The following is a 13,941-nucleotide window of genomic DNA, read 5'->3' on the forward strand; positions in this document are numbered from 1 at the left end:
AACTGCTCTGTCCCTCGAAGAGGATTGGCTGAGATTCAGAGCTGAACTGAGTCAACACAAAATAAGTCTCTGTGACACGTGACGACCCCCAACCAATAGTAGCTTTCCTTTTTTCTAAACGTCAGTGACGTCATTGTCAAACATAATGAACTAAATGAATGATTCTCTCATTTCCTCCACTACTTTAGTTTATTTTAGTTTACTTATTCTTTCTCTTTCTTTATTTTATCTTTATTTTTTTACCTCTTTATTTCTCTACTTTTTCTACTTCCTTATTTCTTTATGTATTTATTTTGGTGCCTTGGTCCACAGTATCCTGAACCCTCTTGAGTCCTCTGCCTCCCTCCACCTCCTTCCACCACAGATCAACATGGACACAAAAGGGTTACAACACCCTGAGCTGTCCCACCAGGCTCAAGAATCACCGTAGCCTTATCCTTCCTTCTGGTAGTTGTCACAAAAAGTCAGTTTGAGTCTTGTGTGAGACAAACAGCTCTTAAAGTACTTGAACAACAAAGTGAGTGAAAATAAGTTTAAAGGACATTTAAGTTAGGTGAGTCAGAGTGTGATACAGACACATGAGAAGATCAGTGCTTTATATTATCGTTCAGTTATGATGCACTTATCAGACAAGTGTCACTTCCTTGCCAACAATGAGATTTTATATTAATGCATGTTCTACAAATGACTGAAGAGATATCCTCCAATATGAAGACAAAGAAGTGCACTGAGAGTGGATGAAAACGGAGCACACAGGATGAGTCCTCCATGTAGTCAGTGGTGATGAGGTCTGAATCTGAGAGGAGCTTCTGTAAAGTAACAGAAATATAATAATCATTACATTGTTCATATAGTTCTTTGATTGGTACAATATTCTCACAAAGGTTATAAGTTAGATAAATAAATATATAGACAGACATAATTTAAATGTATTTGTTCCAGCAGCTTACAACACGGGACAGGAGAATACAACAATGTACTTACATAGTTAAAAATATAATAACAAGAATGATTAAGGTAAATAAATAAAATCTAGCAAATATAACAGATATACACACTATGGATACTTCTACTCTTCTATCTTATGAATCTACAGTAAGTTATTGCACGGATAAAATTGCACCAGGTTTTTATGAGCACACACAGTATGAAAAAAACACAGAGTGATTAAAATATGAAATGTTTACAGGTTTACAGTCAGTTTGTGAATATGAATCCTACTGACCCTGGAAGACAGAAACATAGTGCAGCATCTCAAAGTAGCAAGCCATGTAGTGAAATGAAAGATGTCTAACGGGACTTTGCGGTGCTGCTGTTAAACAGTCTGATCGCAGATGGGATGAAGGATCTGCGGTAGCTCTCCGGCCTGCAGGGTGGGAGTCTCAGTCTGCTGCTGAAGGAGCTGCTCAGGGACCCCACAGTCTCATGCAGGGGGTGAGAGGGATTGTCCATGATGGATGTCAGCTTGGCTAACATCCTCCTCTCACCCACCTCCTCTATGGAGTCCAGAGGACAGCCCAGGACATAACTGGCCCTCCTGACCAGTCTGTTTAGTCTTTCTCTGTCCCTCCCTCTCCATGCGTCCCAGCAGACCACTGCATAGAAAAGTGCAGACGCTATCAGAGTGTCGTAAAATGTCCCTTACAGAGTCCTGCACACTCCGAAGGACCTCAGTCTTCTCAGCAGGTGCAGATGACTTTAGTCCCTCTTGTACATGATGTCAGTGTTGTGTGACCAGTCCAGCTTGTTGTTCAGATGAACACCCAGGTGTCTGTAGGTCTCCACCCTCTCCATGTCCAATCCCTGGATGTTCACCGATGCAGTCTGGGGTATCTTCTGCAGAAGTCGATCACCATCTCTTTGGTCTTGCTGGTTTTGAGCTGAAGATGGTTTAGCTCACACCAGTCAACAAAGTCCATGATGACCTTCCTGTACTAGCTCGTCCCCCTCAAACACACACCTGGCGATGACTGTGTCATCTGATAACTTCTGGAGGTGATAGCTCCCAGGGTTGTTATACTTGAGAAATATATGTCACTGCTCAATGTAAATACTCTAGAATTATGATCCATAAGAAAATGATTATTTCACTTTTTAGATTATTGACAACTGAGAATAAAATGATCATGTAGGAGACACTTTGAGAATTAAAATCAGCTTTATGGGTCGAATATACGAGCACATAGATGAAATGTGACTCTGGGGAAGTTTGCTCTCTGTGTACAAACAATCAACATAAACAATATGATCATATGTTCAAGTCAACTTTAGACCTTGAACTGAAAGATAGACCTAAACGTGTGAGAGCTTATATATGATGAAAAGAAGACTTTATATTATTCTACAGAATAATGAATAGTTCTACGTCTTGTTTTTATCTCCATCTGTTGTTTGTGTCCTCCTCTTCACACATCTTCACACCTGTAGCGGAGGGGCTGATTGTACAGGTACCACTGGTTCTCTGTTGAGGGCTGGTGACAGCAGGTGAAGTGAAAAGTCAAAGAACCTGTTTTATAATGAGATAACTGTCTCTGTAACAAATACACGACATGTTTTGATGATCACAGACTTATATATGTGAACATTGTGAGTCCACAGCAGCAGGTGTTTATGATGTGCTCGTTTCATCAGCTACTGTTTTTATAAGTTATTGTGTGTGTCAAGTTCTTTAATTTTCGTGCAGCGTCCCAACTTGAAAGGACAGACAGACAATCAGACCAAAAGTGACTGGACTCCACTCAAATTAGTCAACGTGTATCTTATTTTCCTCCTTTTATTTGATTCCTTTCATCCCAGAGTTTTTCAGACACAGTTCCCAATAATTAGGTGAAAAACCTTTAAATAAAAGAATAAAAAAGACAAAACAAATACCTGCATCACATGCAAATGCAACATAAGCACAGAGCAAGAAACCACAAAGCAGCATCCGATTCAATGTAACTCAAACAACTGCCTATCATTGCTTTTTATCACAATTAATATAATTAATACATCAATTCAACTTTCAGGGGACCTGCCAAAACAAATTTATTGAAATAAATATATTTTATCATCTCATATGAAATAGGTCAGTTATTTATTACTTAATCACGTATCATGTGTATTTTAAACAGCCCTAGTAATAATTAATCATGTATCATGTGCATTTTAAACAGTCCCAGTATTTATACTCTTTTAATACGAACTTTAACTAAACACCAGATATTCTAAACAAACATTTCAGTAGCGCGCAGATGAAGCGCGTGTCCGAGCCGGCACCGCAGCAGCAGCGATCATCAGCTGACAAACACACAGTTCATAAACCAGCTCCTACCGGCTGCCTCTTCGGTTTCTTTTAGATTGTCCTCTGCACCACCGATCTACTCCATCCAGCAGTCTGTTTTAAAGTGCAGTGCTTCTGCCCACTGCTCTCCAGTGCGCGCTCTGACGATCTGCACCAGGTGCGCCTGATGAGACACCTCATGCCCTTCCGGGTAGACGCTGTTCACAGCTGATTACTCGTATTTACAGATTTTTATATTACATTTTAAACAATCTAATCATGATTTAGTATATTTATCTAGTCATTATTGTAACATATTTTGTTTATTGATCCATTGATCTGTTCATTTATTTATTTATTTGTTCTGCATAGCAGCATACGTTTTAGTCATACTAAATAGATACTTATTTTTGTAAACTCATCTAGGATAGAGTAGATTTTATTTCTAATATTATAAATATGTAATATAATTATATAAATATTTGTATATATTAAAGCCTAGTTAATTATGGTTAGCTCATTTTTCTACTGTTATTTATTCTATTTTTACAGTTTGACTTGACAGTGTGTCAATCTCACCTTCACAAATGCTTACTTTATAAACAGGTTCAGTGTGAGCATTAAACAAAGTGACACAACAAGCTCTGTCAGCTTTCACTTCAGCACCTCGGACAGCGACGGTTACGCGCTGGGAGCTCCACATGTAGCTCACCTGCTTTCTGTCTCCTGCACGGAATGAACCAATGAATTGTGTGAACATACACATCACAGGAAGGTTAGATGTGAACAGTTACAACCAGGAAGCTTTGCATCTCTGTGCTGATCAATAAAACCATGAGTGCTCAAGCTCTGTCATGTTATCATCTGAGTGAAGAGAACAAAGTGTGACTGCATACTGATCGTGATGTGATTCTTTAAAAGACACTAGTGGTGGGGGTATCTTTTCTGTTGTATTGATATATCGTCCCTGCACATTACTCATTTGAGGAACAATGGACTCTAATAAAATATCGATACTAATTAATAAATGCTAAATGAAAGCACATGTGTCACTTCTGATTCTTTTAGGGTAACTTACTCCAAGTTTTGCACCATATTGGCTTTTGGTTATAAGTTTGCACTCAGATAATTTAAGTAAAAGATGTTAATTACGTGTTTTTCTTAATTTGTTTCATCGTTTACAAAGAATGCCCCCCAGGATTTCCATATTCAAGCTGTTTAATGAACAGTATTTGTCATGCGAGTTGTCTTTCAAGCGTTGCATTTTATTTATTTTTAATCACTAACAGTATCGGCACTGGTATGGAATTGCCAATAAAGTATTCAGTATCGAATCGAATCATAAGAGTGTGGTATCGCCCAGCACTAATTGAACGACAGCTCTAATGACTTACCTAAAGGAGGGGCCAGTGATCAAGCTCGGTGGTTACAGTTTCATCAATTTGGGTAAACCAAATGTGTGCTGAATCGACTGTAAATGTGATAGAACACAATGTGGAAATGATCTCTGTAGGTATAGTGAGGTGGCTCTTAAAAGAGCCGTTGTGGTGGTTAGAGCAGCAGTAGAAGACAGTTTATGCTCTCTCTCCACGGATGCGTCGGGCCAGCTGGATGTCTTTAGGCATGATGGTGACCCTCTTGGCGTGGATGGCGCACAGGTTGGTGTCCTCGAAGAGACCCACGAGGTAAGCCTCGCTGGCCTCCTGCAGAGCCATGACGGCGGAGCTCTGGAAGCGCAGGTCGGTCTTGAAGTCCTGAGCGATCTCACGGACCAGGCGCTGGAAGGGCAGCTTGCGGATGAGCAGCTCGGTGGACTTCTGGTAACGACGGATCTCTCTCAGGGCCACGGTACCGGGCCTGTAACGATGAGGCTTCTTCACGCCTCCGGTAGCCGGTGCGCTCTTACGGGCTGCCTTGGTGGCCAGCTGCTTCCTGGGGGCTTTGCCTCCGGTGGACTTACGAGCGGTCTGCTTGGTTCTTGCCATTGTCTCTGCTTACTGTGAGCGGGAGAATAATGTTGAAGAGAGAGGAGGCGCGCTGCTCTTAAAGCGGAGGAGCAGCTGTGACACGGTGACGCTGCTTCAGACCTCCGGCTCCTGATTGGTGAGAGGCCGCTCCTGGAGCCCAGCCCCTCCGCAGAGGGGGGAGCGAGCCCCCGCCTCAAGCTCCGCTGCTTATTGGAGAGAAATGCCTCCAGAGTTTGAAGCGGGGCTGAGCGCGGGCCGCCCTCTGCTGCTCTGCTGGAAGCCACTTTTCTGGTTGGTGAGCCTGGAAAACGCGCGCGCTCCGCGGGTATATAAACTGGGTTTGGTCTGTGGAGGACATTATTTCTCTGAGTTCAGACTTCAGAAAACAATCTAACGATGAGTGGAAGAGGCAAAACCGGCGGAAAGGCCAGAGCAAAGGCAAAGACCCGCTCATCCCGTGCCGGGCTCCAGTTCCCAGTCGGTCGTGTCCACAGACTGCTGCGTAAAGGGAACTATGCCCAGCGTGTTGGTGCCGGTGCCCCCGTGTACCTGGCAGCTGTGCTGGAGTACCTGACCGCTGAGATCCTGGAGTTGGCTGGAAACGCTGCCCGTGACAACAAGAAGACTCGTATCATCCCCCGTCACCTGCAGCTGGCTGTACGCAACGACGAGGAGCTCAACAAGCTGCTGGGCGGAGTGACCATCGCTCAGGGCGGCGTGCTGCCCAACATCCAGGCTGTCCTGCTGCCCAAGAAGACCGAGAAGGCCGCCAAGAAGTAAACACTTACCGAGAACTGCAAACAAACACAAAGGCTCTTTTAAGAGCCACTCACCATACACCTTAAAGAGCAGAACTTCACAGAATGTGTATATGAGAAACCGTTGGATTGTTGTTAACTGCATGATAAACCATGAAGTCTCTTGGCTTTTCATTTCAGCTTTCATAACTCCAAATGGAATTGTTTACTCTGAAGGTGACCTTAATGCTTCATTTAGCTTTTTGGAATACATGATCTGAAAAATGTTCATTAACATATAAGTTGTAAAACGCAGAAGTAATGGTTGTCTGTTTGTCACTGCTTCATCAGGTTCATAGTAAGAGTTCTCCTGGAAGTGTTCCTAGCAGATCTGTGAAACAGCTGCAAGATGAGCACAGACCGTCTATCCACTCAGGGAAAGCAGGGCTTGATATGTTTAAGGATAGTCTTCCTATCTAACAGAGTGTACTTGTATCTGGTTATTTATGAGCCATGTGATGGGTGGGGAGGTTAGATGCCCTTATATTGTATCAAACATAAAAAGTGCCCTCACCTGTATTCTAAACATGTAAAGCTGGTTATTTGCTCATTTTATTTCTTCATTTATTCATGAACACAGTTTCCTGTATTTACCATGTTTGCATGTGTTCAGGATCAGAATGTATTTATCTGAAAAGTCACTTTTGCTTCAGTGTCCTAATTTATGATATAACATCTGCTTACTCAGACCTTCTTTACGCACATCTACAGGGTCAGTAAATGATATGAAGGAACACACCTGCTTTTTCCACTACAGAAAACACCTAAGACAATACTATAATAAATGGCTGTAACTTGCTTAGTAAAGGTTTCATAGTGACAAAGGTTCATTTGGAAGTCTGAAACTCCTAACTACAACTTTTTAACAAAACAAAACCTCCTGATGTTTTGTCTACGTTCATAGTAAAAAATGACCTACATTTCCAGACGTTTTTTAAAACTTTAAAAAAATATATATAAAACTGCCACTTTAAATGCAGCACAGTGAAAGATAAGGTTCTCCTGAATAAAATGATGTATGGCACTTGATGCTGACTGCTTCAATAGGTTAGAAAATCAAAATAAGTACAGGAGAGTCTGGCGCCCCAAAATGGTCTAGTCTTTAAGGGTTTTAATACATGAATGTTGCTTTGTTGAAAGAGTGTGTATTGTGAAAATGATTGTTGTACAATGACTGAATACATTCTACTACTATTACATTATGCATTTAGAAAATGTATATTTTTTTCCTGATGAATATCAATGTTGTTACCATTTCATTAATGTTCTTTGAGAGGTCATTATTATTATTATTATTATTATTATTATTTTTTTTTTTTTTTAAATGTTTGTCAGTTTCTTTCAGTGTATATTTGATGTGATTGTTGGTGGAGTTGGTTATAATACAAGGGGCAGCATTTGAAATCTTGCCCAGGTCATGGCGTTGCCTCGTTGCGGCGACAAGCAGCAGCAGTAGTCCCGTCTGCTTTTAGAGTGGTTTTAATCTGTCTTTAGTGGACATGTTTTAACCCACCTGTTGTGGATTGTGTATTTTCCTTATTATCTTGACTACGTGGATTCATCATGGATTTTGTGGGCGCTTTGCTTATGAACATCGTTGCTCTGGGGACTGTCATGGACTTTCAAACAAACTAGCTTTAACTTAATTATTTCCCTCAGGTTTCTCTTCTAATGGACTTCATGTAAAAAAAAAAAAAGCTATCCTCTGGATGCCTTAGTGTCTTATAGAGTTACTTCCAGTATTGGTAATGTGGAAAAAGAGCCTCTGGATGTCTTGTAGTGGGTTCACCTTATAAGGAAAGGGTCACCTCGAAGCACTCAATGAGTAGTATCCCCTTTGGAGGTCCGTCTTCTGAATTAAATGTAGAAATGTGCAATCCTAAAGGAGTGGATGAAATGTAGAGAAGTATCGTCTGGCTGCCTCTCCAATGGACAGAAAGCAATGACATTAAAAGACTCAGGATGCCCTTTAAGTGAATTACATGTTAAAAAAAACTTCCATAAAAGTGTCCTGTTGGTAACTTACCCTTATGTCACATGTTTGGTTGTCATGCTTGGTTTTTGAGTTTCTTCTGTCTTCTAAGTCTTTAAGCAGTTCATTTTACTATTTGATTTAGATTTAACTCAGTTTTCAAATGAACTCTTGAAAATAAAATATCAAATTTTGGGCACTAGAATTCTTTTTTGTTGTTGATTATGTATGTTGAATTATGATATGATGTACTTGAATTTCCATCACCAATGGTCACAAAAATATTCAGCATAGGGAATTAAGTGTCAGGACCCCAACACCTCAGTATGTCTGACTTAATCCTAAACTGTAAATTTCAGTGGTTTGAAAGCAGGAGCCGTTTTTATATTTTTGCCTCTGCCCCTCAAGCAGCCTGAGTATGCCACTGGTTGTGAACATCCTGAAAAGCCTGGAGTGACTCACATATCTGCTTTTACTTTACAATTCAGAGCCTCAGTATGTCCATCCTTCAAGCCAGGCATTGGTGTCCTAACTATTTTCTGAATCCTGGCCCGGCTTGCTTTCATTTGGGTATTTGGACCCAGTAGAAGTTTGCAGCAGTGAGATGCTCTTATAATATCTTACAGCGTATTGTTTACTATTAGTTAGTATAATGATGATTGTCTACAACTGCTGACACAAAGTGCAGCTAATTATTTTCATTCCGGTCCAGGAATACAAACATGTAAGTCAGATAAATTGACACAACAGTGTTTGTTGTTAAAGATTTAAAAATAAGAGTATTTTATTGACATTGATGATACACATGTGACCACATTGAAGATAACAAATGTGTTTATTCTGATGAATACAGAACATGTTATGTAAAACTTATAATATATTTGTATATATGATGAAGTCTGAATATGTTGAATGAAAGTCCAGAACGTAGGAGAACCATTGACAAAACCATTGCTCAAAATAAATTCATGAGGGACCTTTTATTTTTGATTTCTTGTTGGGTTTTTTAACATCATGGAATGACAATGACAACAATTTCCTCAATTATTCTGGAGAGACGTCGATAATGTTTTGGCCAATTTGATGAATTTCACAGTTCAATTAAATAAAACCCTAAAACCATAATCTTATATGGAAGTTAAATTAAGATTGATACATCTTTTAATACTGCTCGGTACATTTCATTTTCATGAATCCAAATTTAATAAATCTTACCCACACTTTTCAATGTTTGTCACTGAATGTAAAAACTTCAAAGACTCTTTAAAATGTCATAACAACAAAAACAAACACACACACTTTAGATTTATTTAAAGAATAAATCTTATTTCACTGATTTGATTTGTTATATTTTTCTATCTTATATCATATTATTTCATCAATAATTATACTGTCATGTCTGATAAAGTTGTCTTTTCTTTTCTTTAAATGCATTATAATATGTTTAATTATGACTATGCAAGTTTCCTATAATATAAGTTCTTTTATCCAACGCCTTCAATAAAGGTTTCTTCTTCTTCTTCTTCTTCTTCTTCTTCTTCTTCTTCTTCTTCTTCTTCTTCTTCTTCTTCTTCTTCTTCAAAAAAGCAACTATTGGTCGGGGATCGTCACGTGACTCAGAGACTTCTCTTGCGTTGACTCAATTGAGCTCTGAATCTCAGCCAATCCTCTTCGAGGGTCAGAGCAGTTTGATCTGAATAGAGTCGATATAAATACAATCTCCTGAACCTCCACCTATCTAAGGTTTGGTTTGGTGCCTTGGTCCACAGTATCCTGTAACCTCTTGAGTCCTTTGCCTCCCTCCTCCTCCCGCCACACAGATAACCATGGACAGAAAAGGGTTACAACACCCTGAGCTGTCCCACCAGGCTCAAGAAATCACCTAACCTAACCTCCACCTATCTAAGATCAGTCTGACTAGAACAAGATGCCTGAGACAGTGAAAGCACCCAAGAAGGGCTCTAAGAAAGCCGTGTCGAAGGCCACCAAGACCGGCAAGAAGAGGAGGAGGACCAGGAAAGAGAGCTACGCCATCTACGTGTACAAGGTCCTGAAGCAAGTCCACCCCGACACCGGGATCTCCTCCAAGGCTATGGGCATCATGAACTCGTTTGTGAGTGATATCTTTGAGCGCATCGCCGGTGAGGCCTCCCGTCTGGCTCACTACAACAAGCGCTCCACCATCACCTCCAGGGAGATTCAGACCGCCGTCCGCCTGCTGCTGCCCGGTGAGCTGGCCAAGCACGCCGTGTCTGAGGGCACCAAGGCTGTGACCAAGTACACCAGCTCCAAGTAAAGCCGCTGTGAACCAGCAACCACAAAGGTCCTTTTCAGGGCCACCCACAATACTTTTTAAAGAGCTGAAGTCCCAGATGTTACAGTACATAGTCAAACAACATTACTTATGATGAAATATCTACACAATTCTTCACTTATAAATTGTTTGGTCATACTAACCTAGTGATTATTGGTCTATGTAGACCGAATCAATTCTTAGCATTGCGGCTTTCTTGCGTGATTACTTGTTGGTACTGTTAACTTAAAGGCCCACGGTCCCCCCAGGAGGCGCGCGGACACACGTAACCCCGCGCGCTTAAAGGTAGTCAGTCCCTTTATTCATTTAATGGATACGTTGATAATACAGAACGAGGGGTTTCTGTCTAAGCATAGCTACAATATCATGTAGGCTAAATGTGGACCGGGAGAAATCAGATTTTACGCATGCGCTTCTTCTTCTTCCAGAAATGATGACTTCTTCAGAGTATTAGCGCCCTCTACAGAACAGAAGCTCGAATCAGGGACAGCCTATGGGGACAGCATGTCTCCTGTAAACCCGAGTGAGCTCCACGGTGAGCAGTGAGCAGTGATGAGAGAAGACCTTAACCAGGTACAGACTCAGCCAGCACAGCCTGGTCATAGAGACAGGGAGACACAGACACACCTGGCTGCCCGAGAGGACAGACTATGTCCACTCTGTCCACACAGACAGGTGGAGACAGAGACTTCCTGCTACACTGCAGCAGGTATGAAACTGACAGAGATCTCCAAGATCAGAGACAAAGTCTGTGATTTTAATTGTCTCTGTGAACAAAGTAAAATGTAACATGTGCTGGGAGAAGTCAGAGTCAGTGACAGAGAGTATGTCCACCTCTGTCACAGCCTGAGAGACAGCCTTCACTCCACCTGACAGATGTTCAGAATCAGAATCAGAATCAGCTTTATTGGCCAGGTATGCTTGAACACACAAGGAATTTGACTTAAAAAAAATAATAAAAAAAAAATAAAAATAATAACACTAACATCAGCTATAAATACAAATGAACAACAAATAGGCATGACTAATATGTACAGGCTAAAATAGTATGATAAATTGCAGTGGTGAGTAGCAGTAGCAGTAGTTCTCTAAGCCCACACTGCTGATTCATTATATCTGCTTACAGATGGAACATGCACTGAACATGTATTTAATTTTCTACCAATATGTTTTGTTTTGTTTTGTTTTGTTTTACTAGTAATAAATTAATTATTAGAATTGAAATTATTGGTACTTTAATCAATGATTTGCAGAATAAAAAAAGGAACCCATTCATACATGTGAAGTGTAAATTGTGATTGTATACTTAGACAGAGACTGATTTTTTTTTAATCTTCTTTATTAGCCGCTCTACACTGTAAACATGTTCATGTTTTTCCAGCTCATTTTTTCAGAGATGATAATAAATAAATAAGAAAATAAACAAACATCATGCCAGAAATACCCAAATAACTTTATCTGCAGTGGTCCCACTTTTATTATCTAAGTAACAGAGAGCCTTAAGATGTGAAGCAAAGTGTAACTTTAACATTAGGATCTATCCAAAACAAGATATAAACATCAAACAACAATAAAGCTTCTAGTCTGAGCGTCCTCTCTGATGACGTCACGTGCGTTAAACCACAAACCCTCTATGAATGAGAGAATCTCTCGCCGGGTGCGGTGGCGCGCGCCTGTAATCCAAGCTACCGGGAGGCTGAGGCTGGAGGATCGTTTGAGCTCTGGAGCTCTGAGCTGCAGCGGACTGTGTCGATCGGGTGTCCGCACTAAGTTCGGTATCGATATGGTGCTCCTGGGGGAGCCCGGGACCACCAGGTCGTCTAAGGAGGGGTGCACCGGCCCAGGTCGGAGACGGAGCAGGTCAAAGCCCTCGTGCCGCTCAGTAGTGGGATCGCGCCTGAGAATAGACGCTGTAGTGCAGCCTGAGTAATACAGCGGGACCCGGTCTTTTTACACTCTGCACACTGACAAACAAACACACACAGGCTCAACATCAATGTTTCTACATGTTACAACAGCTTCAGCACTGCTTCTGCTGCTTCTTGTTTCCATACACACCTGTACAGAGCAGCTGTCTTTGTTTGTCCTGCAGCGCCTCCACCTGGAGGAGAGGAGCAATGACCATCAGTCACGGCAGCTGATCTCACATCCATTCAAGTTAGAGGTTTGTCTTTATCAGACTGAGTGAGCATGATGAAGAGCAGGGACGTACTCAGTCTGTTTGAGGAGCATTGAGGACTAAAAGATCTGATCTTACAGCATTTTGAAGACCACTGTGTGAGCTCTTCAGTTTTCTCTCTCCTTGGTGTTCTGTGATCATAAGGTAGTAGTATAGAAGCGGTGGCAAAAGGGAGAGCTAGTAAAAATGTTGGACTGAAAACCTGTAAGGTCGCCAAGAGGTTACAGAACTGGAGAAGTTTTTCAACCCTCTGATAAACACAGTTTAGGGTTCATTTCAGCATACTGAGGCCCAGATAATCAGAGAAGAGTCTGGGGTTTGGACTTCAGGAAGGTTTGAGTATCTAACACTTACTTCTCTGCATTTTGTTGAACATTTACACGTCAATTTGAGGTGAAAATGTAAATTTGTGAGAGGAGAACACACACTCCTACAAAATGTGCCTTTAATAAGCAAACACATAAAATCTGGTCAAACTTCAAATAACACACATCATCACATTTTATACATTGAAAGGATGAGGGTTTTGGGGTTTTTTTGTTTGTTTTTTTTACATTTGAACCGCTGGAGGGGAACCTGAGGAGGATAATGATTACATTTTATTTATTGGAAAAGCATCAAGAGAACACTTTGTTCACAGCCTGTGACAAGCCTGTGACAAGCTTTCATGTGTTTTCCACTAAAAGGTCACCAGTGAGGTCATTTCATAATGTTTTATTACTCCAACAATGTTCAAACAGGCTCTTCTGCTGTTTTTTATTTCAGTCATGAGGGCACCGGGAAGCGGAGAAAATGTACTCTGTCATGCAGAAAGTGTAATATTGTCTTTGTTCTGTCCTGTTCTGAGCTCACATCAACTTTTATGTGTAAATGGTTAAATCAAAGATTGCTTCTTGTCACTCTTGTGATGTCTCACTTGGACACCTGAACACAACACAGTCATCATTGATAAAATAATTGAGACCCGGGTACTTCTTTTGGAGACAAGTCAAACTGTGGGTGATGAGAAAGGACTGCCTTACAACAGCTGACACAATTAGAATTCAATTATTCATTCATTCAATTTAACATTATAACAGCGATGATAGTGGGGAGACTGATATTAACAAGTGAAGCAGCTGGAGTCTGGCATGTCCACAGCAGCAGGACGTCAGCAACGACCCAGAGGAACCTACAAGACAAGGGAGCTCACAGACTCCAGAAAGGTCTATGGTTAGTAACTTTAATGGGACAGGAAGAGTTAAAGTAAGAGACAGGCAGACAGAGGAGAGAGAGGGGAAGACAGGATCCCAGTGTGTCAGTTCCCCTGGCAGTGGCACAAGTACATGTGGCCTATGCTACTTAAATATAAGTTAGTAGGTAAAGCACATGTCCTCTATTTCCTTGGAAGACGGCTTGAGTTATAACTCACTCAAAGAAGCAATATAGCAACCCTTTGAGCTTGTGACCT

At 41.0% G+C, this 13,941-nt stretch overlaps 3 protein-coding genes and 1 long non-coding RNA gene across 4 annotated transcripts; 2 read left to right on the forward strand and 2 right to left on the reverse strand.

Annotated features, from left to right (window-relative positions):
• Nucleotides 1-518: 518 nt before the first annotated feature.
• Nucleotides 519-3,448, reverse strand: LOC117817432. Its single transcript, XR_004632146.1, has 2 exons — nt 3,314-3,448; nt 519-809 (listed from the first exon to the last, which is right to left on the reverse strand). It is a non-coding gene; the product is annotated as an uncharacterized LOC117817432 (long non-coding RNA).
• Nucleotides 3,449-4,790: 1,342 nt separating this feature from the next.
• Nucleotides 4,791-5,264, reverse strand: LOC117817414 (histone H3). The gene has a single exon (XM_034690128.1). The coding sequence runs from the start codon at nt 5,245-5,247 to the stop codon at nt 4,837-4,839; it is 411 nt and encodes a 136-aa protein (XP_034546019.1). The 5' UTR covers nt 5,248-5,264; the 3' UTR covers nt 4,791-4,836.
• A 343-nt stretch (nt 5,265-5,607) lies between these two features.
• On the forward strand, nt 5,608-6,667 carry LOC117817419 (histone H2A). The gene has a single exon (XM_034690132.1). It carries the CDS (start codon nt 5,626-5,628, stop codon nt 6,007-6,009), a length of 384 nt encoding a protein of 127 aa, XP_034546023.1. The 5' UTR covers nt 5,608-5,625; the 3' UTR covers nt 6,010-6,667.
• A 3,245-nt stretch (nt 6,668-9,912) lies between these two features.
• On the forward strand, nt 9,913-10,339 carry LOC117817428 (histone H2B 1/2-like). Its single transcript, XM_034690142.1, has one exon. The coding sequence runs from the start codon at nt 9,926-9,928 to the stop codon at nt 10,292-10,294; it is 369 nt and encodes a 122-aa protein (XP_034546033.1). The 5' UTR covers nt 9,913-9,925; the 3' UTR covers nt 10,295-10,339.
• The last annotated feature ends 3,602 nt before the right edge of the window (nt 10,340-13,941 follow it).

This window comes from Notolabrus celidotus, chromosome 8 (genome assembly GCF_009762535.1).
Source record: "Notolabrus celidotus isolate fNotCel1 chromosome 8, fNotCel1.pri, whole genome shotgun sequence".
In the NCBI taxonomy this organism is placed as follows: domain Eukaryota; kingdom Metazoa; phylum Chordata; class Actinopteri; order Labriformes; family Labridae; genus Notolabrus; species Notolabrus celidotus.

Coding starts and splice junctions, on each gene's coding strand:
- LOC117817414 (XM_034690128.1), bottom strand. CDS start 5,247: ATGGCAAGAACCAAGCAGACCGCTCGTAAGTCCACCGGAGGCAAAGCC.
- LOC117817419 (XM_034690132.1), top strand. CDS start 5,626: ATGAGTGGAAGAGGCAAAACCGGCGGAAAGGCCAGAGCAAAGGCAAAG.
- LOC117817428 (XM_034690142.1), top strand. CDS start 9,926: ATGCCTGAGACAGTGAAAGCACCCAAGAAGGGCTCTAAGAAAGCCGTG.